This window comes from Oryza sativa, chromosome 3, assembly GCF_034140825.1.
Source record: "Oryza sativa Japonica Group chromosome 3, ASM3414082v1".
Taxonomy (NCBI): domain Eukaryota; kingdom Viridiplantae; phylum Streptophyta; class Magnoliopsida; order Poales; family Poaceae; genus Oryza; species Oryza sativa.
This window is the reverse complement of record NC_089037.1, coordinates 10,192,646-10,216,534: the sequence shown is the minus strand read 5'-3', so window position 1 is coordinate 10,216,534 and position 23,889 is coordinate 10,192,646. Positions and strand designations below refer to the sequence as shown.

Genomic DNA, 23,889 nt, shown 5'->3' with positions numbered 1-23,889 from the left:
ATGATGTAGATTCCATGGCGAAGTAAAAAAAAAAAAAAACCCTTAGGGTATATAGTATGAGGTCGTATGCGAAGTAATTTCCATACTATGCTTTGCATTTAAGCTTAGCTAGGGGTGTTTGTTCAGATTGGAGCAGCCTTGGCAAAATATAAACAAAGTAATCATAAATAATTTATCGGTAAAATATTTATATTTGTATTGTTTGCAGTAAAATGTTTATCTATGTATTATGTTTGCGGTTTAAAGACTCAAATTTTGCCTACAGGCTTTCAGCCAACCCAACAAGCAACACAACACACCCATACTGGGCCAAGAAATAGAAACATCTTAACAAAGCTAGTGCGACTCAGATAAATATTAAAGGATATCTTAAGCTGCTGTGTATTGAATCAATTAAAATCTCAGAGAAACTATCCATACCAACTAACCATGTACAGAGGCAAATAGTAGCCTTACAGTATGAGGTGAGTAGTAACTCGCCTTATTACATTAGAATCAAAGAATGAATTGAATCAGTTTACAGAAAGAATGGTGCTATGAATAAAAAGAATTGAATGTTGGAACCCCAGCAAAATAGTGCAAGCTCCTAAAATTTTGCTTGCCAAGTGACATACTATCTGAATACCCTCCTCTTCCACACTTCTTTACCACCGCTCTGTTAGTGCGCTAAGCTGGAGCGAGTTCAGTCTCCCTTCAACAAGTTAAAATTATGCTATCTGAATACCCTGCTCTTCCACACATTTTACCACCGCTGTGCTAATAAGCTGGAGTGTGAGTTCAGTCTCTCCCTCCAACGACAAGTTAAAATTATCTTGAGAATTGCTGCAGCTGTATGATCACAATGCTGATATCGTCAGTCGAGCCCCTAGTAACCGCAGTTTCGACGAGCCTCCTGCAAGCAGTCATGCGAGAAGCTTTGTCGTTGCTGATGTAAAGCGGCCTGGCAATGTCAACTGCCTCCTGGTTCTCCACCTTGTCCCACAAACCATCAGAGGCAAGAATCAAGAATTCGCACTGCGAATCAACACCCAGAGTTGTGGTGTCTGGATCAGACACCACCCACTGCTTGAGGTGTGCATCACCGATGCCTCTTGACACTGCTAAGGATCCCTGAACTCGCCATGTTCCTCGGTAATTCACCACGAATCCACCCTGAAATTGACAGAAGAAAAGCACATAAGTCTTCAACTCATGATAGCTCAGAACTCAGATTAAAACACTCTGCAACAAGCCAACATCATCAAAGGTCTACTTAGCTAGTGCAGGAAATGATGCAAGAAAGCGAGAATGGCAAGTGCAGGCACCACTTACCAGATTCTCAATTCTTTCCCTCTCATCCTCGCGCGAGGCCCGGTGATCAGAGGTGAGCGCCTCTGCCTTCCCGGCGCGGCTGAGCACGGCACGGCAATCTCCGGCATTAGACACAACGAGGCCACCTTTCTGCAGCAAAGCGGTGACGCAGCAGGCGCCCCCGCTCTCCTCCCTCTTGAGGAATTCCTCGTCCGTCTTCAGGTAGCACCGCTTCACTGCCTGTTCAGTCTCGCCACTGTCGCCGCCGTCCACCTTGCACATCTCCTCGGCCATGAACTTGGGCATGTTCTCGGCGACGAACTCCGCCGCGCTCTTCCCGCCGTGGCCATCGAATACACCAAAAAAGGCCTACACAATCGAAAATAAATTCCAGAAATTTTAGTACAGAAGAAGAAATCTACGAAGTCTCCCCAAAACCCTCTCCTGATCGAAGAGAAGTGTGAACTTATTTTACGCGAATCGAACGGAGAAGTCGTGTGGAGCTTACCACTTTGGGGTCTCCGCCGAGGGCGACCTTGGCCACATGCCGGTCCTCCATCTCCACCCTTCTCCTCCCCTTTCCCCTCCGGCAGTACACCGCGAACTCCTCGCCGTCCTCCTCCACCTCGTTCCTCGGATCCGATTCCACCGCGGCCACCGCCGCGGCGGCGGCGGCAGCGGCCGCCCCGCCGCACACCGGAACCACGAGAGGGGCCGGGCGCCGCCTCTTAAGCACGGACCCCGCAGGGGCGGAGACCGCCGCAGCCGCGGCGGCCGACGGCTGGGGCGACGGCGTGGCCTCCTCGCGCAGGTGGGCGCGCAGCGCGAAGGGGCGGAGCGGCGACCCGGCGGGGGGCGCGGCCTGCGCCGGCGAGGACGCGGCGACGGATACGGACTCCGGCGAGGCGGACGCGGACGCGGCCTTGCAGGAGAGCGGGCGGCGCGACGGCGAGAACACCGGCGAGCTCGGGATGGCGACCGTGCAGGACATCGCGACTCGCGAGGGCTCTATCTCTCTCTCGGAGACGCGGTCTTCTTCCTCCTCGCCGCTCGCGTGTTCCGCTTTTCCTCGGGTTGTGTTTCTGTTTTGGATGGGTTTGGCGAATTGCCCGTTGGAACGGGCGTTATATATGGGGAGGGTCAAGGACGCGTGCGGTGGGGAAACGGACCGATAAGCACGAAGACTTCACTGCCACTAGAAAGAAATGGGAGAAGAATAGATGCTTCGGTTTTACTGAAATGTTCTGTTGCAAGGTGTAAAACTTTTGTTTACCAACAAGAAATTACAAATACCTACAGTAGCTTTGCATAGAAAATGCACAGTTACTCCATTCAGAAAGTTTTTTTAATATCATTCAGAAAGTCTGGTCTAACCAGAAAATTCGTTGGTAATTTGTAAATATTTTTCAATAATATCTTCAGTGCTAGTAGAAAACATCATGTATGTTAGTTTTATTTAAAGAAAGAAAAATAAGCACAGATTTCTATTAATTGTTGCATTAATATTCATGTAGAATAATTTAAATTTACATGCTGTCAATACATTTAGCCAATCTGTCTTAAGGAAACGATTACGTTCATTTCGATCTTTAAACTGGAGACAGTGAAAGCTAAATAAAGTGACTAACTTGCCCAGCTATCATATCACTATACCAGAAATACGTTAATGGAGTAGTACTAGTAGTAAACAACAAGAAGGAAGATGCGTGTTAGCGAGGTAATTTCCGACGATAAAACGGATAAGTCCAAACACGGACGGCCACGGAATAGATTACTAGTACTACGTCGGTCGCTGCGGCGGATTAACGGAGGAGTGAGCGCGCGGGGGAGTCAAAGATACGTTAATCCCGTGTGATGTGAGAAACCAAGAGAGAAGCTTGTGACTCGCGAGGACGCGGTCAGTGGTAATTTAACTTTTGTTTTGCCGCTCCATTATTCAAGCCCCCGAATTAATTGATTGGCAGCGACCGTCCCGTCGCGATCCCGTCCTCGCGGGCACAACACCAGACACCGGATGGATGCACCGGGCGAAGGGGGCCGCGTGGCGTGGGGAGTCTCCCGGTTTGGGCGGCGGTTGCGTGTGTCGTGGTCGTGGTGCTGCGGCCGGAGAAGGGAGATCGCCATTCGCGAAGCTGCCTCGAAGCTACAGGCGTTATACGAGTAGTAGTTTACACGGTCTAGACCTGTTGGGATTTGGATGCGTCGTCGACGGTTGGGGTTGGGGAGGAGACGCTGACTGTGCCTCTGCACCGCAGTTGGACCTGACACGGTGGGGACGGGACGAACACTTCTCCGGGGCCCCATGTCAGTGACTCGCGTGCATGTGCTGGCCTGCTGGGTGAGAGCGAGAGTGTGAGAGGAGGGAGGCAATCCGACAAAAGACGGGAGCCGGGAGAAAATGTAGCCGTTGGCAATTGCCACGCTATGGGGTGCGGCGGAAAAAATGCGGGACTTCCTCCATCAAACGGGTTCAGGCTGTCCGCTGTCAGTGCAGTGAGCTCACGCAGTGTGGGGTGCTGAGATGGGTCATGGGTGGGTGTGTGTGGACTGTGGAGAGGTGGCACGTTCCGTTGGCTTGGCTTGGCCTGGCCTGGGCTGGCGTGACGTGTGGTCCGAGTCGGAGTGCACGCGCGGCTTTGGTCGGGTCCGGAATGCCAGGTCAGGGTGGCGCGTTTACAGTTTCGACCCATGGCGACGGCCCGGGACGGTGCTGACTGCTGAGCAGTTCAGAGTTCAGACGGTGCACGCATCCTCTGAAGAAACAAAATTACAGGTACCTTTCTTGAGACACAACATACGTTCCAGCAGCACGTTCCATTTAGCATCCTGAAGGACGATTTGGCCAAAGTAGTAAGGCCTGGTTTAGTTCTCAATTTTTTTTCCTAAAAACATCACATCGAATCTTTTGACACATGTATGAAGCATTAAATATAGATAAAAATAAAAATTAATTATACAGTTTGCATAAAAATCACGAAACGAATATTTTGAGCCTAATTAATCCCTGATTAACCATAAGTGTTACAGTAACCCATGTATAGGGGTGGATAACGAGCCAGCTCGGCTCGTTTGAGCTCGTTGTCTTAACGAGCCAGCTCAGCTCAGCTCGTTAATGTTAACGAGCTAAAAAGCTAACTTGGCTCGGCTCGCGAGATGGCTTGTTAAGCTCGTTAGGCTCGTTAACGAGCTATATCTCATTAATATCATATTAATAAATTCAAATTTAACATTTTATTATGTATTAACATAATAATAAACACTAACTAATATAATACTCACTGAATATGAATAATTTTGATATAATTAAAAGACTAAGCACTAGTCAAGAAACTCCTTAAGTTCGTGAAGATATGGTGATATTTTATACTAACGAGCTAAACGAGTAGCTCACGACCTAAAAGGTTAGCTCGACTCAACTAATTAAGACTACGACTTCGAATCGATCTGAGCCGAGCTTGCTACGAGCCGATCCAAGCCACGAGTTTCAAGCTTTTTATCCACCCCTACCCACATGTGCTAATGACGGCTTAATTAGGCTCAAAAGATTCGTCTCGCGGTTTTCGGTCGAGTTATGAAATTAGTTTTTTCATTCGTGTCCGAAAACCCCTTTCGATATCCAGTCAAACATCCGATGTGACATCCAAAAATTTTCTTTACGCGAACTAAGGGGGTGTTTGGATCCAGGGACTAAACTTTAGTCCCTGTCACATCGGATGTTTGGACACTAATTTAGAGTATTAAATATAGACTATTTACAAAACCAATTGCATAAGTGAGCACTAATTTGCGAGATAAATTTTTAAAGCCTAATTAATCCATAATTAGATAATGTTTAATGTAGCATCGCATAGGCTAATCATGGATTAATTATGCTTAAGAGATTCGTCTCACGAATTAGTCCAGGGTTTAATACCTGTAAATAGTATCAAAACATCTGATGTGACAGGGATTAAAAAGTTTTAGCCTCATCCAAAGAGGGCCTAATGCAACACAATAATCAATATATCATGTTTAAATACTAATGGTTTAATTTAAGTGATAATGATTTTCTTGTTTTACATAGCCGTATTTAATATTTTATCTTCAATGAATTTAAACGGCCTTAGCAGCACATCTCTGACAATGGCAGATCTACCGTTGGAGGCTTGTGCAAGCCCCACCTCCAATTGCTACTCCCTCCATCCTACTCCCTCCATTCCATATTATAAGGCACAACTATTTTTTTTGATGTTCCATAATATAAGGCATACATATATGTCTGTAATTAACTATGACATCTTCTTCATTAAATTACTACTTTTTTAAATCATTCACTCTCACATTCTCTAATTCTATTGGATGCATCCATTATATTTATTAGGATGATTTAAACTACAAGATGATAATAATTATTTCTTGGTCTTTGGGTTAAGGGTGGTTGTGCCTTATATTTTGGAATTGAGGGAGTATAATATAGCAACTTACTCCCTCCGTCCAAAAAAAAGACAAACCCTAGTTTCCGTGTCCAACGTTTGACCGTCCGTCTTATTTAAAAAAATTATGAAAAAAATTAAAAAGACAAGTCAGACATAAAATATTAATCATGTTTTATCATCTAACAACAATAAAAATACAAATTATGAAAAAAATTTATATAAGATGGACAGTCAAAGTTGGACACGGAAACGTAGAATTTGCCTTTTTTAGGACGGAGGGAGTAGGAGTGAACGAGACATTTCATAGGATGAGTAATAATGAGTGTAAAGTTGAGATCCCATGTCATTTGTTGAGGGGTGACCCTCTCTAGCGGGAGGCTGTGAGGCCTCCCTTTGAGAGTTCGGCCGGGGGCAGCGGGTGAGATTCGAAGATTTGGTGAGCAAAGCTGTGTGATCTTGAGGGGGTTCAATCCTCCAAAAACGATGAGACAAAAGAGGTTTATACAGGTTCGGGCCGCTAAGTAGCGTAATACCCTACTCCTGTGCTTAGAAAGTCCCTGAATCCCTGGTATGCAAGCTAGGGTTAGACAAGCTTTGGCTCAGGGATCCTCAGTCCGATCCCCCCTCCTCGCTAAGCATGGTCCTCCTTTTATACTCTAAGGGGATACTACATGTGCTGCGAGTGCTACCTAGGGAGAAGGGAAAATATTCTCTATATTAATTACATGTCTTGTGCCTTAGCCCAGAAGCTATCTGCACGTCGGTTGCTGCGCGGGGCCCATCAAATCATGCAGGGCGCCCTTGTCATTCGCCATTTAATGGATGAGGACTTCGGGGTTCTCGTTCACACCAGAAAACGGGAACCTGGGTTAGTTTAGAGGGGTTGGACCAGCTCTGACCGGGGTAAGAGGCTGTGAAGCCCCTCATCATTATGATGGGACGGGACGGAGCACGCCGCTCGTCGCCTGACACACTGATAGGGCGGGGGTATATAGTCGCCGTCCCATCGGTCATTCAACCGGTCACAGACCGGTCAGATGCGCAGCACGCCGCATTAAATGTGGCATGGCACGGTTGCATAGACCGCTTTAAATGCAGTTAGGTGGGCGTTAGGCGCGCCCACCTAACCCTGTACACGTGGGCTGATACGTGGAGGGGGTCGGGGCAGCTCGACTCCAAGCGAGGGCAGCCTCCTCCCTCTAGCTTGGAAGGGGCAGCCGCCGCGCCACCCCGGGCTCGACCCCTCTTGGGGGGAGCCACGTGGGTTTGGGGGCGGCCCAACCCCAAGCTGGGAGGGGGCAGCCGCCGCAACACCCCGGGCTCGACCCCCCTCGGGGAGAGCCACGTGAGTTTGAGGGCGACCTCCTCCCTCTAGCTGGGAGGGGGTAGCCGCCGCGCCACCCTGGGCTCGACCCCCCCTCGGGGGGAGCCACGTGGGTTTGGGGGCAGCCCGACCCCAAGCTGGGAGGGGGCAGCCGCCGCAACACCCCGGGCTCAACCCCCCTCGGGGAGAGCCACGTGGGTTTGAGGGCGTCCTCCTCCCTCTAGCTGGGAGAGGGTAGCCACCGCTCCACCCCAGGCTTGATCCCCCCTCGCGGGGAGCCACGTGGGTTGGGGGGCTGCCCGACCCCAAGCTGGGAGGGGGCAGCCGCCACAACACCCCGGGCTTGACCCCCCTCAGGGAGAGCCACGTGGGTTTAAGGGCGGCCTCCTCCCTCTAGACGTGATACTCCCGGGCTCATATCACCGACATCGTTTATTGAAATGCTCAGTACCTAAAACTTAGAAAAATGTAATGCACCATGTATAGACCATTCCAATTTACCCATAGATTTTTTAAGAAATGTGTTAATATAGCTACAAATTGAACCGGAGATCGATATGTTTTCCTTTATCATATGTGTATTTGGGTTTCATTGGAAAAAAACAAGTTGCTATATCTCTAGGCCGTGTTTAGTTCCTTTTTATTTTTTTAATGTATACGGACACACATTTAAAGTATTAAATGTAGACTAATAATAAAACAAATTACAGATTCCGCCTGTAAACTGTGAGACGAATCTATTAAACCTAATTAATCTGTCATTAGCAAATGTTTACTATAGCACCACATTGTCAAATCATGGCGCAATTAGGCTCGAAAGAATCGTCTCGCAATTTACATGCAAACTGTGCAATTGGTTTTTTCGTCCATATTAATACTTCATATATGTGTCCAAACATTTGATGTGACGGAAAAGTTAGAAGTTTAAAGGGAACTAAATATAGCCCTAGTTCGTTTTAGCTCCCCTTAATTTATATCATGGATTGGTCCAGTAACATGTATAGCCCTGGCAGTTGGTGGTTGGCCAGTTCCGTTGCGTGGATCTCGTTCGTTCTTGTGCCACATTTGGAATTTTGGATTTTAAGCTTGGTTCGGTTGCACTTTTGAATGCAAATTGAAACGGGACCTTTCCGATTAATAATAAGTCCGTTGCGCAATTCAATTCGGAGAACCAAACGGGCCAGGTCCTAACCTTGGTCCAAGTTTCTTACTACTTGAATTTTATTGCACGCTGACGAAGTTTTTATAGGTTTACATTTAGGAGTACTAGGGTGTGTTTAGTTCCACGTTAAAATTGAAAGTTTGACTGAAATTTAAAGTTTGAAGAAAAAAGTCGGAAGTTTATGTGTATAGGAAAGTTTTGATGTGATGGAAAAGTTGAAACTTCCGATTTTTTTTTCAAACTTTCAATTTAAGTCAAACTTTCATAATATTTTAGTGTGGAACTAAACACAGCCTTAGTATCCCGAATATTAGTCTGTTCAAAAGCTGCATCAGTAGTCAGTACGATCAACAATAATTCAATATGTTCAACAATGCGATTCTTCTTGGATCAGCACGTCCAAATCTCAAAAAGCTTATTTATCCAAAGAAAGATAATTTCAAAAGCTTCATTCACAATGTCTGGAATGGATTGGCGACCACATTAAACCTCTCCAGTGCTGACCAAATTCCGCCCACATAAATCCGAGCGATGACGCCATGGCTCTCGAAGCTGGAGTAGTCCTTGGTTCATTTAAAACTTTAAATGCACAGCAACGAACCGTTATGCAAACGAGGTTGACCGCTAGCTTAGCTAACGTAACCACGTCTAAAAACAAAACTCCCAACGGTCGCCGAAGCATATGCGCGCACGTGCCGCAACCCGCAGCTGCCACGTCAAGCCCAACACCTGCGTGGTACACATGCGTCCAGCTCCGCTCGTAATCAACGGTCAAGACTCGCAAATCCTCGCTTCTTCTCCCCAACGCAACTCGGTGGACGACGTAATTCTGGCGATCGCGGGTGGCGGTTGCGCGCGTACTACGCGCGGCGGTGCCGTCGTCTCGCGTCTTCTCTGGACGACTCGCGCGAGCATCGCGTGGTCCGCGCGCGTGCCATGTGCGCACCGCCGCGGCCGCTAGCTCTGGCGTCACCGCGCGGTCGAACGAATTGCACGGGATGGACAGCCTGGACTACCGCTGGAGCGAGGAATTCAGCTGATCGGTGCATAGATGCTCGACGCGTGTCTGTCGTCAAGCCGGGGATGCGCGACACGTACGTACGGGTGCCATGGCTGGGCGGTTTGACTTGCTCGCCTCTGCTAGCTCCTACAAATGTGTCCGCTCTGTACTCGTGCACGAAATTAACTATATAGTTCCTGTTTGCGCTGACTTGGACCAGTGATTGCTTTTTTTTAGATAATGGACCAGTGATTGCTAATGTCTTGTTTTAATTAGTCTTGTTCTTTGACAGCCAGTCAAGCTCCGTGATCCATTGCATCATGGGAGTCATGGCTGGACAAGTAGCTGCTACCGATATCGCCTTTTAAGTTGACGACGAGACCGTGTGCGTTTCGGGGTAGGCAGCTCTTGCTTTTGCGTCCGTGTGTGTTTAGGGTAAAGGATTGCAGGGAAAGAAACGTGGATCCGATCAACCTCCGAGCCGCTGTTCGGCCACGTGTTAAACAGGCCGATATGGCCACTGTTTTCTGTAAACGGGCCTTCAGCCACAGCCCACAGAGATAGGCCGACCAGGTCTAAACTTATGAGATCAGGTTGCGAAAATGCTTAGGATCAGACGTTAGACGCAACCAACAAAAATTGGACGCCTCTCACTGTGGCTTTGCTGCATGCAGCCTCGTATCCTTTTGTCAGATACTCTCTTTTCACACCTGTTAGATATGCTCACTTACTTAGTATTGGCATGCATGAAGAAGAGAGGACACGAGATTATTTGCATGTACATAACACCCTTTTAGCAAACTTGAAAATGATTTTTCTTCCAGACTACTCATCCAATCTACGATCTGTTTACACCATTGTATTCGTTACAATTAAATCTTTACAACAAGATCTCACATGACTATATTATAATAAAAAACACACATATGTTTCAACCAATTAAATTTAATGTTTCACATGTGAGAATCAGATGTTTCAACTAAAATTCTATTATGTTGCACATATTTAATTATTGTCGTAATGTATATATCTTTCTTTAATGTATCACATGGTGCTATTTGTATGTTTCAGTAAGTAGTTTATTATGTTTCACTAGTATTTTGTAAATGTTGCATATGTGTTGATTGAGTGTTTCGATAAGTATTCATTAGTTAATTAAAAATGTTGTATACAATATCATTCATATGTTTCAGCAAATATTATATGATGTTTCAATAGTTAATACCTTGTGATTAAATTATAAAAATAATCATGTGAGATCTTGTTGTAAATATTTAATTGTAATTATCGGTGTTGCACTTAGTATTTCTTGAATGTTGCATTTCTCTGAAATATTTTTATAGACTGAGTTGGAATATTTGAGCAAGATTTTTATGTCTCACTCATTGAGAGCCAATGTTTTATACCGATATTATCGGTGTTGCATTTAGTATTACTTGAATGTTGCATTTCTCTGAAACATTTTTTAGAGTGAGTTGGAACATTTTGACTAGCGGTGAAACATTTTTTTTATAAGTGGTGAAACAACGTTCGATTTTTCTCATTAAAATATAACCGTGTGATATCTTGTTGTGAAGATTTAATTGCATGGAGTTTAATGGTGAAATCGAATCATAAATCGGATAATTAATTTAGAAGGAAATTTAATTTAAAGAAATAAAAAGTAGGGTTGAGATAAGTGTTGAACCATGCAGTCATGCATGCGCAAGCATATATACTTTTTACATGTGCTAATCAACTAGAGTAGACGGTAGAGATTGTGCATGCATGTGTAGGCGCGCGGCAGTGAAAGGTCAGGCGTCCGATATTTACGAACTATTGGACGTCCGACGCGTAGCATCCTCCATCAGGTTAATTACGCTACACCAGCAGAGTTTGACTGTCACCCTCACCATCCACCAGCTCCTCCATTAGTTTTCCTCTACTGAGCCTGAACTTCAAGCATTGCCTGCAGACCTTATGCAGTATCATAGGCTTGCCTTGCAGTTGCTGTGTCTGAATATTGTCACTTTGTCAGTGATAAGCCGTATCATACTCCGTATAGTTATAACTTAGTACAATCCAACGTACTAAAAGGTAAAACGAATTCATTATGCGCGTGATCCAATCATCCAAACATACGGTGCAGCTGCTTTGCTGCCGAAGTTTTATGAGCACAGCGGCACAGGCAGCAAGCTGCACATCCATATGGACAGATCCTTGGGCTCCCGGCCTGTACCGATCTGAATTGAGGGGACACCGGACTGGGCCCAAAGGGGCCGCGCAGAGGGCAGCCACTACAACGGCAGCCTGCAGGCTTTATTACGGCACATCGGCTTTGTACTTGGGAATCACTGGAAGCCTGGTAGGCGACAAGCGCAAAGATTCAGAGATGCAAGAGGGCGTGGAGGGGTCCTGTCCTCCACTCGAGAGTGTAACATCAGTTAGATGCATCTTTGTTACATTTCAGATCGCAGCTCTCTGGAAAGAGTGTGCGCTTTTTTTTTTTGTCATTCATGTGGCCTCTCTTACGAGTGAAATTGAATTTTGGTTACGGAATTGCTAACCATATGTTGACAGAAAAATCTATCTCTAAATCTTGCAGATTTTATGTGCTTCGCAATTCGTGCTCCAGCTGCTTCTTCTCCAACTCCTATGCCCCTGTCAGTGACAACCCAAACTCTGGCGGAGGGCCAATGAATTAGGCTCTTGGGGTGGGGTGAGGTGGGATGGGAGGGGGAGGGGGAGGGGGAAGAAGGGGGAGTTCACCGGGCTTAGATGGATGGTCGTGGGAGGCAGCGGCCTAGCGGTGGGTAGCAGGACGGGTGGGCGGCGAGGCGGCGACACCAGAGCTGCTGGGATGGAGGAGGGCGGTGGGCCAGTGTTGGTGGCGGGGGCATAGCAAGCTTGTGCCTTGTGGTGGCCGATGGTGGCGGATCCGGCGGCGAGGAGTTGCCAGACACGACGGGACGGGAGCATCTTGCCTTCGATGGCTGGAGGGGGGAGAGGGAGGGGGGGGGCTCGCCGGCGGGACCGGGTGGCGGCGGCAACGCGGAATACGCTCACGCTAACGAGGAGTGGCGGCGTGAGGGGGAATGAGAGGAGAAGGTTTTATAGGGTTTGGTTGATGCATAAATCTTAAAGCAATCGGGTGGTCCAAAATTTGTAAGATTTCTAAAGGGATTTTCTATCAAATGATCTATAGGCAGTCCCGTTTGGCTATGGCCTTTGTCATGCACTCATGCTATTGGTAACCAGAGATTTTGCTGGGTAATTTGACCCTGCGTGCAGAAAAGTATAGACTGAATGAATGTAGCTGAGTTGCTTTGCTCACAGTTTGCCTAAAGATAAGAGTAAAGAGAAAGGGGAGCTATGCACGCTTCCGGAGCTTTATTCCCCTACAATTATCTTCAGAGAAGTGCAGACTGTGTTATTCCATTGCCAATCTCTTTTCTGAACATTCGTGCATAGTAGTAGTTCCGGAACAGTAGGTGGAGTGAAGTGATCACTCAGTGTAATAAAATGAAAAGGAGAAACTTAGGAATCATCATAATTGAAGAACGGATGCACCTCGTGGCCTTTATACCTCTCTTGAGCATCAATGTACTAGAATGGTGTAATACACAAAAATTCTTTACATGTAACCCTCCCTTTTTCTTTCCCCCCTTACATCTCACATCACACCCTTTTTTTGCTTTCTCCTATCCATGCATCCTTTATCAGCAGGACAAGAAATGAGCTATAGTCAACACAGCCCGCCCACAGATCCTCCTTCACCATCCTAAACCCTCCATTTCTTTTTTAACAAAAGAATCACATGTTAAACACAGCACAAGACAGCTTTACGCAACCCCAGAGAAAGAAAGAAAAATGGTGAAAAAAAGAGAAGAAAAAAAAGTAACCCAAAGTAAGAAAAAGTGAGGTGGCCGCGGCCGGGCGGCGGGCATCGATGGTGTGTCAACGGTGTTCTTGGCTCCTTTTCTTGTCTCGCAGAACACTTGGAAGCTAGCCTTATTTGGCTCTTTTTCTACTGGTCGGATGACCATGGGGCGGAGGCGATGCGGGCGTAGAGGAACTGGTTCCAGGTGTCGGGGAGGCCCGGGAGGCACCAGTGGATGCAGTCGGCGTACGTCTTGGGGTCGGACTGCTGCTCGGGGGTGAGCAGCTTCCCCTGCCGGAGCGTGTGCACCGACGTGTGCGCATCCTTGCGGAGCTCCGACAGCGCCGTGATGTCGACGAGGTGCACCGGCACCCGGCGGAACGTCTGGAGCACCTCCTGCGCCCCGGCGTACAGCCTCCAGTCCGTGCCCACGTCCAGCGACGTCGTCCGGTTCGTGATCGGCAGCGTCTCCATCGCGCACTTGATCCCTCCGTAGTTTCCCCACGCCTCCGGCCTGCCACAAAACGCGCACACGACACAAGATTATACCACCATCCGTCCGTCACCACGTGATGCCGTGATGGGTAGAATTCTGATGCAGTACTATGGTTAATGTTCCAGCGAATTGGAGCCGTGGTACCCTAGATTCTGTCGTGCTGATGATACCCTGATGATGATGGCACTCGCATATTGGCGCCATTATCACAGCATATGCACGGACCGTGTAATTTATGCGGATACTAGCTCGAGATTCTTGCAGGGACCAAAACTGATTTAACTTTTGCTTGTCGACTACTGCAAGAATCTCTCTGTTTTGAGTATTTTGCAACAGCAAAGATGCAATGGCAAAGGCTGATCATCATTGTGGAGCACGATTAGTAGGCTTGATTGCTATCAGTATTATACTACTGTCTTTTGTTGCTACCTTCAACTTGATGTCGTTTCTCTTTCGTGGGGTTAGGGCTCGAGGAAGGAAAGTGACATGGAGCTCGGGGAATTGGATTCGTATGCTTCATCTTTGGTAGCGACTAGGGTGGGCCATGTCGAGATGCATGCCTACAGGTGGGCCTGGGATTTTCTATGGTCCACCAACATCAGCTTGTCACCGTAGCTCGCCTCTCTCCAGCTATCCACATGACTAGTTTTGAGCTTACTACTCTACACAAATACATACTCAATTTGAATTATTCTTGGTTCAACAAACCTCAGTTGTTTCTACACCCACGTCAACTAGCATGTTTTGAAGACATCTCACTAATTAATTAAGCTTTTTATAGTATTGGCTAAAGAAGCTTAGATACCAGTGTTGAAACCGTGAAAAATGCAAATCTTGAACCAGTCAGAACAGATTGTCCGGACCATGTCCTGACGAAGTACAGTGACGCGTTGTACGCAGGTACCGTGCCCCACGATGCCATTTCACGAGAGACAGCTACCGATGAGTAGTACAGTGCTCTATGATGGGATACCATGTGCAGTTGTATTCCGATACCATGCTACTAGTAGCTAGTTAATGTATAAGAGGCTTCTACTACTAATGTTTCTCCGAAAGCTCACGAGTCCCCTCAGGCTCTCACCACCTAATTAAATTACTTGTAGATTACTATTAGTCCAGAAAGCAAGTGTGGCTGCTAGCTAAGTTTCCTCCTTGCAAACGCAACACAGTTGCTAGGTACACCTCAAGCACCTAATTTTGTTTTCTGAACATACCCCAACACCTAATCGGAATGGAGTTCTCTATGTACCATCACTGTGCAGCATATCTTCCTATTGATTGGTAGATTAACTCCGAGCGAACTGTACTGCGCGTGGGCACGTGTGCACTGTGCAGCGAAGTAAATCATGGAGAGGGGCAATGCAATGCAGATGCAGGCAAAGGCATAAATGGCGGCTTACGTGATGTGGTTGGGAGACATGCTCATGAAGAAGACGGTCGTCCGGTTGGGGTCAATGTTGCGGTCGACCCACTTCGCCCACGTCTTGAGCACCTCCTTGTACGCCACGGGCCGGTCCACCTCCACGTACTCCGTCGCACCCTGGTCGAACGACCCCTTCCTGTCACGTACAACCACACACATATTTTTTCGCCCAGATCAGCACACCCACTTCTATATCACTATATGTATGTGTGTACGCTGCTGGGGTGCTAGGAGTACAACTTACAGGACTTTCATGTCGAGGGTGTTGAGCCACCAGATGTAGGTGTTGAAGATGAGGTAGTCGACGCCGAGCCAGTTGTGCGCGTGCTTGGCGATGGAGTGCCACTGGATGACGCGGTCGGGGACGCTGTGCACCTGCGGGTTGTCCGAGTTCGACTCCACCAGGAACGGCGCCCAGTAGAACTCCACCGTCGCGTTGTACTCCTGCACGTAGCACATACACCGTATCGTCAGGGGGAGATCATGTCGGATCGACAGCGGAGTACGTACGTGACGTTGCTGATGCCTGCTACGTACGTGTGCGTAGAAGATGTTGCTGTTGCCGCCGTTGACGAACTTGGTGAGCGTCTTCTTGCCCTTGGGGATCACGGACTGGACCAGGCACACCATCGACTCCCACTGGTTGCGGTTCAGCGAATCCCCCACGAACATCAGCCGCTTGTTGCGCAGCCGCTCCAGCAGCAGCCTCGCGTCGAACCTGCAGTTTTTTTTTCCCCACACCACATCAGCTTTCGTTAGACTTTTCCTGCGTTATTTAGCAACCAGCGTTGTTGGATCGCCAACTATATTTGCCACTATCATCAGACTGTGCCGAGACACAGATACAGAGCAAGTTGTAGTAGTATATTCTACTCGCGTCACTCACCCACTGTGTGACTGACTGGGCGTCGCTGCGTGCAGCTGTTCCCCGGTTGGAAAAGAGAATAATTTGGCGTGCCTGTGTTTGATTTAAGTAGTGGCTGCTTCAACAGCAGCCAGATGCTGAGTGATTAGATTAAGCAAAGCTTAATCCAACAGGGGGTAGCGCGGCTGCACAGTACAGTCCGACGTCACAGCTCACTACCAGAGTGGTGTACTGGTGTGGCATGGTGGTACTACTACTCTCTGTTCCGTTTCAAAAATCTCGAACGTTCTATTTTAATTTCCCTGACACGTTCGTCTTAATTTTGGCCCGTAAGTATTCCTACGGTTATTTCTGACTTAGCGTTTCGAGGTGACCGACCGATGCTGATGAAAAAAGAAAAAGAAAAGGGTAGAAACCGGCATCAATTTGGGAAACCGACGATGATCGCCGGCGTGAGTCAATGCCGGTTACCCGGAATTGCGTGAAACGGCACGAAATTGGGCAAGAAATGGCGTGAAAAAATTGTGGGGGAAGAAATGGCGTACCGGGGCAGGTCGCAGTCGGTCGGCTGCCAGCGCCACTTCTGGTAGGAGTCGTCGCGGCGGCCGTTGCGCATGCAGGTGACCTGCTCCGTCAGGAACTCGCACTGCGACTCCTTGTACACCGGCGCGTTCACCTCGTCGTACACCCAGTTGCCGCGGTACAGGTCGCAGGTGTCCGGCACGCTCACCACGGTCCGCAGCGCCGCCGTCGCCGCGGCGGCCTTCGCCGAGGACTCCTTCTCGGCGGCCTCCTCGTCCTCCCGCCGCCTCGCCTCGTCGGCGCCGCCTTCCTTGACACTCGGGAGCGTCACGTCCCGCTCCCTCTCCTGCCCCTCGTCCACCTTGACACCGGCGTCGGCGGCGTTGGCGTTGGCGTTGGCATTGGCCTTGGCCACCTCAATCGTGCTGTTGTTGCTGCTGCTGCCGGCGGCGGCCGCCATCGCCGTGGAGGCGGGCGCGTCGAGGACACGGACGATGACCTCCTCGCCGCGCTTGGCGATGCTGCCGGCGGCGAGGTGCGCGGCGCCCACGGTCTCCTGGAGGACGTGGAGGTCGGGGGACTTGGCGCGGAGCGCGCCGGCGCCGAAGGGGAAGTCGGCGATGGACTTGATGTCCTCGTTGTAGAGGAACGTCGCGAACACGAAGAGCGCGAACACCACCGCCGCCAGCGACAGCGGCGCGCCGTTCCTGCGCGCCGCCACGCCGGCCCCCAGCGCCGCCTGCTTCATCGCGAACGGCGCCGAGGCGAACACCGACTTCCGCCGCTGCTGCATCTCCGGAGCGCCCAGGAAGGCCTCCCGCTCCGCCGCTTTAAAGAAAACTTACCACCACCACCACCACCAAGCCCCGGCCTTTCCCGGTGGCTTGCAAACCCGAGAAGTAAAAAAAGCTTCTTGCTTTGCTTCCCCTCTCTTCCTCTTCCTCCTCCTCCTCCTCTCTATATGAGTATATGGAATGGATTAATGGAGCTTCTTGCTGAGCTCTTTGCCTCTTTGCTTAGCTCTGTGTAGGCTAGGAGGCTAGGAGCTCCTTGGCCTGGCTGTCCTTCTCGACTGGACACCTCGCTCTCCTATATATGTGTCGATCCCTTTACAAGTTTGGTGACTTTTGCTGGATGTTTGCCCTTTTCTTTGCTTCCCTTTGGTATGTTTGGTTTGGTTCGCCTGCTTTCTTCTTTTATGGTTGCAAGATCTCTTCCCCTCCACCAACACTTGTAAACTCCCCCCTGTTCTAGCTGCTTAATTGAATCTCATTCCCTTTCATTTTGTATATAGAGAGATAGAGGGTAGTACTACTACTGAGGGGTGGGTCAAATGAGTAACATGCAAGGCTGCAAAGCTTCCATGGGGGGTTTGGAGGTTAAGCTGTTGTACACATGTAACAACACAGGCAATGTGCGTGTGTGTATTCTACTACTAGTATTCTATTTGTTCGTTGCATGTTTTAATTATATGCCTACTATATCATACATTTCGTTTTCATTATCGGGATACAGGGGTGGAGTATATGGTATTATGGTGTATACTCGTATGGTTGTAAGTACTCGTTTTTTGTTTATGCGATGTGAGTGGGTAGGCCGTGGCTGTCTCGGAAGAGTGCGAGATGGGGAAGCAAACAACGGCGGGGGCGGCTACGTCAATTGCCCCCCTTTCGCATTCTCGGAGATGATCATTCTGTATTTGGATGTAATCAGCACGCAGATACTACTACAGTCATCGTCTTTGCGTTGTGAACACACTAATGATGGAACGAATCGACGAATCAGACAACGATACGGTGCCTGAATCGTTCCGATTTTCAGATAGTGTTGCAGCAGGAGGAAACTGCAGAATGTCGAATTGTTCCGATCGACAGTGTTCGGGGGGATTGGTCTACGAAAATCATTGTTCAGGAAGTGATGTTAGTCATGGTCAGAGGTTGATTTAATAGGACCAATGTTTCGAGCAGAAAATGGATATTACAGGGGGAAAATGAAAGCACCGTGTACAGCATAGGTGACTGAAATTTCAGGTCACAGAATAGCCTTGCAAAAAAATCAGAGAATCGGTGCATCTTTCAGAGTCGGTTGTCCTGTTTCTGTAGAGTATAACACGTTTCAGTTTTTACACAGTGCTTTTCTGCGGGTGTTCAATATGTTTCCAATCTTGTCACGCCAACTCGTCTTAGCTAGTACGCATACGAATTGATATCACTGTCTGTTATCATTTTCTTTCAACTTCCAGATCTCAAATGATGTGCCTATGTAGGGTCGAATATTTTCTTTTTTCAAAAGAATATCATTGTCAGATACTATTATTTTTCATTGATCACTTGCTGTAAAAATGATTCTTCTGTTAAGTTGAGAACATTAACAATGTGTGGAGAGTGGAGACATGGATCCGAGAAATCGGAAGAAACTGAAACATCTTGGACCCAGCTCTTGTTTAGTTTGCTGTAACTCGTGAAGTCGTGATCAGGAACTTTCCACTCTATTATTTTGTTGTTCATCGGGAGAAATGCTCTCATCCATCTTCCATGGGTAACATCTTGTTACATTGAGGTCTACAGTTTTTATTTTCGAGAACAACTACAGGTTTAACAGATAATTTTCTGAGAGACAGAGAAATTCAATTCCCTGTTAAAAAAAAAGAGAGAGAACAGCAATGTATGTATAACACAGTCCATTTTCCTTCTTCAGGTTATTCCATAGCTGGAAGCAATCAGTTGAATGTTCAGATGTCCAGTTCTTCTTGAGCTCGCTCACAAGCACCGATCAGTCTGGTGGTATCTTTGCTGTTTGGTTACACCTATGGGAACCAATCCTCTTACTAGCATACAGTTACTACTATTTTTCTGGAATTTTTTTGATTTTTTTTCATACCTATTTAGTTGACATGCAACAAATAGGTGGATGTCCACCTAGGCGATTAAAAGTGTTTCCCAACATGCTATTATAGAGAAAACGGTTGCACACACCATTTCCCCCTCTGATTGCAACCACCGGTACAAATTACTCCAAACTTATGTCTTGTTCGAATACTCCAAACCTGTTGCCTCGCTTTGTTGAGTGCTATACGGTATACTTACTGATTCTGAGGGAAGTACAGCTGAACCACTATCCTGATCCAATCTTCAGTCCAAATAGGCATATGCTACGTAGTTTAATAACATCAATGTTTTATACTCCATCATGGAGATCCCGGTCTGACACTCTGACCTCCATCTCGTGTTAAGATAATAAAGAAAACTTCAATAACCTAAAGTCACATTGAGCTAGCTATGATGGGTTCTCAACACTGCTGGTCGATGAGTGTAGCGCAGCCGGCATCGCTGAAGTCAACTACTCTAGCTAGTATGATTTGGTTATAATTGAGTCCAGGAACACTGGAGCAGGCACTTGGGCCAGCTCAATAAATTTTTTCCACATGAACATGACATAGATGATTGAATCGCATGCAACCTGAACACCATGCTTCTTTTTTACCTGAATCTCGCCCATCATCCAGACGGACAGTTCAGAATAAGCTTGCATTTCAGCCAACGTGGGAAATAGAGGATCCAAGACCACGGGAGAGATGAAAAGTTCCTCTCTGCAACTGCTGGAGGAAATTTCGTTTTTCTGTAGTGTTTCTTTTGTCAGAATGATGTTTCTCTCTACAGTAGTAGGAATGTCAATATGTCATTCACATTTTAGGTGCAAATCATTGATGCTTTTAAATCATGTCATCCCAGCGAACCTAATTCTGATAACAGGGCAGTCCAAGTCAAGTCGATGAACAATGCCCAAAAGTGAATTGGGTGGTTCTCTTTTTGAATCGTAGGCTAGAAACTATGGCGATTTTTGTCTATTACTCCTAATAATGTGCCCCTCTTTGTTTAACCACACGAGTGGAGCAAGTACTGGCCTATCAGATATCTATGCTTCAACAGAACCGTACTATGTGATGACCAATCATTCCTGTGTAGTTACTACTAGCTCGCACTTGCATTAGTTGGAGTGCCTATACTTGTAAACATGTTTGGTCTTCTGAAGAACGCCACTACAATACAATTCATGTAGGGTTGTTTTAGCTTTTCTTCCTACTTTCGGAGCATATACAAATGTAAGATCATAACAACCATGAAAGAGAGATTAACTACTTTATGTTACTAACGGATCCATGATTCCATATATGTTGTGAAAATGTTGCAGAGCTAGAGGTTGCTTTTGATCAAACTGAAAACTTCACCCGACCCACTGTGAAATGTAAAGCACCTTGCTGATAACTTTGCTAGCTAATTCTTTTCTTTAGCGAAAGAAAAGACCTAACCGATAATCTTATCGCTCAAGAATATCGAATGCACACTATATATTCAACTCAGCTGGGGTCAACAAGAAGGAACACTTATTCATGGCGTTTGGTGTATACCTCACGGATGGTACTCCGGCAGTTTCGACATGCACCCAACGGTGTACTAGTTTCGGTGGACAGTGGACACGATCATCTGATCATCTTTCACTGTTGCTCTCAAGATTCAGTATTCAATTAGTACTGTACCATCTCGATCTCCTTTCTGCTAGCTAGTAGTTCTACTACAATACTGATTACTGAATGATCACACATAAATGAAGTGACTTCACTTCATATAGTACTCAGCGTAAATGAAACTGTTCTCTAGCCTGTGACTAGCTGCTATAAATTGGTGCTTGCAACAGGTGATATGATGCTGATGAATGTCACTGCGTGTATGTGATGCACACATGCATGTACGATGCATCATATTTCGCGGGAAAAAAAGAAATAAAAGCAAGAGAAGAAAAAAAAATGCAGGATCAAACATGCGTAGTGTACGGTGCAGCCGCACCAACCAATCTTCTCAGGCAGCTAAAGCGGCCCCATCGATCAGGGTGGTCAGTCACAATGTCTAAATGTCACATGTCAGTGGTAGCTAGTTTTTGTCTGGTCAATAAGGCGATATACACATCGACGGATGGGAGATGTAAAGTTGCAAATTTGTAAGGGGGCATATAGCTTAGGCTTTGAACAAAGTGGGATGGAAGCAAACCCCATGTTAGCTAGCTTCCTCTGAACATATGTTGTACTAGCAAGATAAAAGAAAAAGGAGTAGTAGTAGGAGAAGCAGTGAGGCAGAAGCTTATTAGGAAACAAAATGGCCGGGCAGAGATCGTTTTCTCTTCAAGCTAGAGCAATCCCCAACTCCAACATGACCCCTAACTAAAACATTAGCTCGCGAGTAACTTTCTCTCTCGGGAGAGAGGAGCTGTGCCTGTGAGAGTTAAAAGTACCAAAGGATTGAGGAGTTCAGTACAAGCAGAGTGGGCAATGATATGATGATGAATTGTCCATCCAGCCGATTTAAATTGCCGTGGCACACAAGGGTCGGATACGATCTGAAAACGCCGTGCTGATGGTTACGAGTTCAGAACTTCAGATCGATCAACCAATGGAAGAGTACAGTCCATGGCGTTGATTTACAGTACCCTCATGTCAATAATTTTCAGGCATGCATTATCGGATTATCCTGCGAGCAATGCACGGGCTAGAGACTTCACATGCATACATGGGTACGGCAAGATTGTTGTCTCATTGTTTGTTTGAAGGACCTAAACAGAGGACAACGTACTTGTATTTCTGCGTGGCTCTCAAGCCTATACACGTAGGAGTACCTGCGACAGTATCAGTTTTCTGAAAATGCAGGTTGATCGACAAACTGACAAGCCTACGGCAGTGACCACACAGCCCGTGCAGACAAATATGAACTCGTTGAAAACACACAGATATATATAGGGGGAAACATTTGAGATCGCTTGTCAGATGGCAAGAGTTGATAATTCCCTTTTCCAACAGAGCAGACGTTGCTAGCAGAATGGTGCGCTACAAACGTCTGAGAACTTAAATGCACAGGAAGATGGGATCTTGTTTTCAGAGAAGAGGATGAAACTGCATGGCAAGTACGACCGGCCGTCGCTTTTGCATATGCTTCCGACATGGCGTTTTTGTGCCGGACTAGTCGCATGCAGCACCAGTATGGACGCCACGATGAGCAATTGAGCAGAAATGCAGCACTAGACTAGACTAGTTTACAACTTGCGTTTGGACCAAACAATCTACCTAAGCAAGGCACATAAGATGGTCAGAATGAAACATTATTTGCGCTTGCTTTGCAGAAGAGATGAAATCGATCGGTGCCTTGTCAAGCTCAGAAGCCCGTGGCAAAGGCAGGAGGCAGCTCCCCACATTTTAGGTGGAGGCTACCACGCGAGGAGCTAGAAAAGCAGGCACACGCAGCTAACGTTTTCAAGTCAAACCACACCCTCCATGCACATCAATCTGTTGCTGAATTTGGGTTGAACTTTATTTTTTTTTATAAGTTGGAACCGAAGCCCACCAGTTGCAGGTACAAAGTTTTCCCAAATATAAAACCTGGACGCCCAACCGAGGGTGTTGTCTTTCTACGCACGTTGTACGCTCCAACTCCGACCACAACTAGGTTGCTGCAGGTCGGTCCCGTAGCAGCAGAAGCATCGGCAGGTAGGTTACAGGTACCCGTAGAGCACTTGAGCTCGAGGTTAACCTAGATAATGCCCAAGACCAACAAGGGTTTGCTGGTGGCCTTTACTCTCCGTAATATAAAAAAATCAATCTAAAATTAAAAGTGACATATCCTAATATAACGAATCTATATAGATCTTTATTCAGATTCGCAGTACTAGAATATACCATATTGGTTTTTTATTAAACGGAGGGAGTACGTCTGCTGTGTCATGTGTCCTTGACAACTTCAACAGAAATTTCGGAGAATACCTGACCTATTTCTTCAGCGGCGGCGGCGGCGGCGGCGGCGACGCAGTGCGGGCGGGCGGGCGGCGCGAAGAGAGAGGAGGCCCAGCGATTTTCGCGGCGAGGCGCTAGGCCGTGTGGCACGGGACGTTGGGCTGTTTTTGCAGCGGGGGAAGCCGAGCGGCCGGAGCCTACGGGCCGCCGAATCGGGATGTCCAGTTTGTTGGGCCAGGCTGGGAAAGAGTCTCAGCCTGTGCACGTCCTAGCACGCAGGCCGATTTGGGCCTTGTTGGCAGGGAATCATGTATGGGCCACTATTGAGGCCCATCCAAACGAGGCCTTTGAAAATCCAATTGCAACTCTTGACCAGCAGCGGGCAGTGAGTCATGCGAAATCCTTAGTCAGAGACGAAGGAAGTTTCTCTTTTTCCATTTGTTTTGTTGGTGGTGTTGCTTGCTCGATCTGACGATCTTACTATTGAGGTGTCAACGAAAGGGGAGTCCAATGATTGATCCCAACCTGGGTGATGCGAAGTCGTAAGAACAAGATCCCCCGCCGCGAAGCAAACCGTTTGAACCGCGAAGGTTACAACGACCTTTGAGCGCTTCAAAGTCTCCGCGGCCAATTGCTCGTTCAAGTGCCAGGCTTGTACTATGGCGTACTAACCTACCTACCATCTTGCATTCTTGCTCGCTAGTAGCTCTACATTGGCCCTTCGCTGCCGTAAGATTGGAGCTCTGCTGCTGACTTCC

General features: G+C 47.4%; 2 protein-coding genes across 2 annotated transcripts; both read right to left on the bottom strand.

Annotated features, from left to right (window-relative positions):
• Window positions 1–355: 355 nt before the first annotated feature.
• Window positions 356–2,392, bottom strand: LOC4332509 (probable protein phosphatase 2C 32). Its single transcript, NM_001417582.1, has 3 exons — window positions 1,799–2,392; window positions 1,312–1,659; window positions 356–1,152 (listed from the first exon to the last, which is right to left on the bottom strand). The coding sequence occupies exons 1-3, from the start codon at window positions 2,279–2,281 to the stop codon at window positions 808–810; spliced, it is 1,176 nt and encodes a 391-aa protein (NP_001404511.1). The 5' UTR covers window positions 2,282–2,392; the 3' UTR covers window positions 356–807.
• A 10,328-nt stretch (window positions 2,393–12,720) lies between these two features.
• Window positions 12,721–17,856, bottom strand: LOC4332508 (protein trichome birefringence-like 28). The gene is made up of 5 exons (NM_001417578.1): window positions 16,380–17,856; window positions 15,507–15,687; window positions 15,214–15,413; window positions 14,947–15,105; window positions 12,721–13,564 (listed from the first exon to the last, which is right to left on the bottom strand). Exons 1-5 carry the CDS (start codon window positions 17,147–17,149, stop codon window positions 13,198–13,200), a joined length of 1,677 nt encoding a protein of 558 aa, NP_001404507.1. The 5' UTR covers window positions 17,150–17,856; the 3' UTR covers window positions 12,721–13,197.
• Between the last annotated feature and the right edge of the window lie 6,033 nt (window positions 17,857–23,889).

What these genes read in the sequence shown, in the direction of transcription:
- LOC4332509 (NM_001417582.1), bottom strand. Translation starts at nt 2,281, where the DNA reads ATGTCCTGCACGGTCGCCATCCCGAGCTCGCCGGTGTTCTCGCCGTCG. An exon ending in TCGGCGGAGACCCCAAAGTG is followed by an intron (nt 1,660 to 1,798) that starts GTAAGCTCCACA and finishes TCGATTGTGTAG; the next exon opens with GCCTTTTTTGGTGTATTCGA. An exon ending in GGGAAAGAATTGAGAATCTG is followed by an intron (nt 1,153 to 1,311) that starts GTAAGTGGTGCC and finishes TGTCAATTTCAG; the next exon opens with GGTGGATTCGTGGTGAATTA.
- LOC4332508 (NM_001417578.1), bottom strand. Translation starts at nt 17,149, where the DNA reads ATGCAGCAGCGGCGGAAGTCGGTGTTCGCCTCGGCGCCGTTCGCGATG. An exon ending in GCAACATCTTCTACGCACAC is followed by an intron (nt 15,414 to 15,506) that starts GTACGTAGCAGG and finishes TGCTACGTGCAG; the next exon opens with GAGTACAACGCGACGGTGGA. An exon ending in ATGTCTCCCAACCACATCAC is followed by an intron (nt 13,565 to 14,946) that starts GTAAGCCGCCAT and finishes GTTTTGTGGCAG; the next exon opens with GCCGGAGGCGTGGGGAAACT.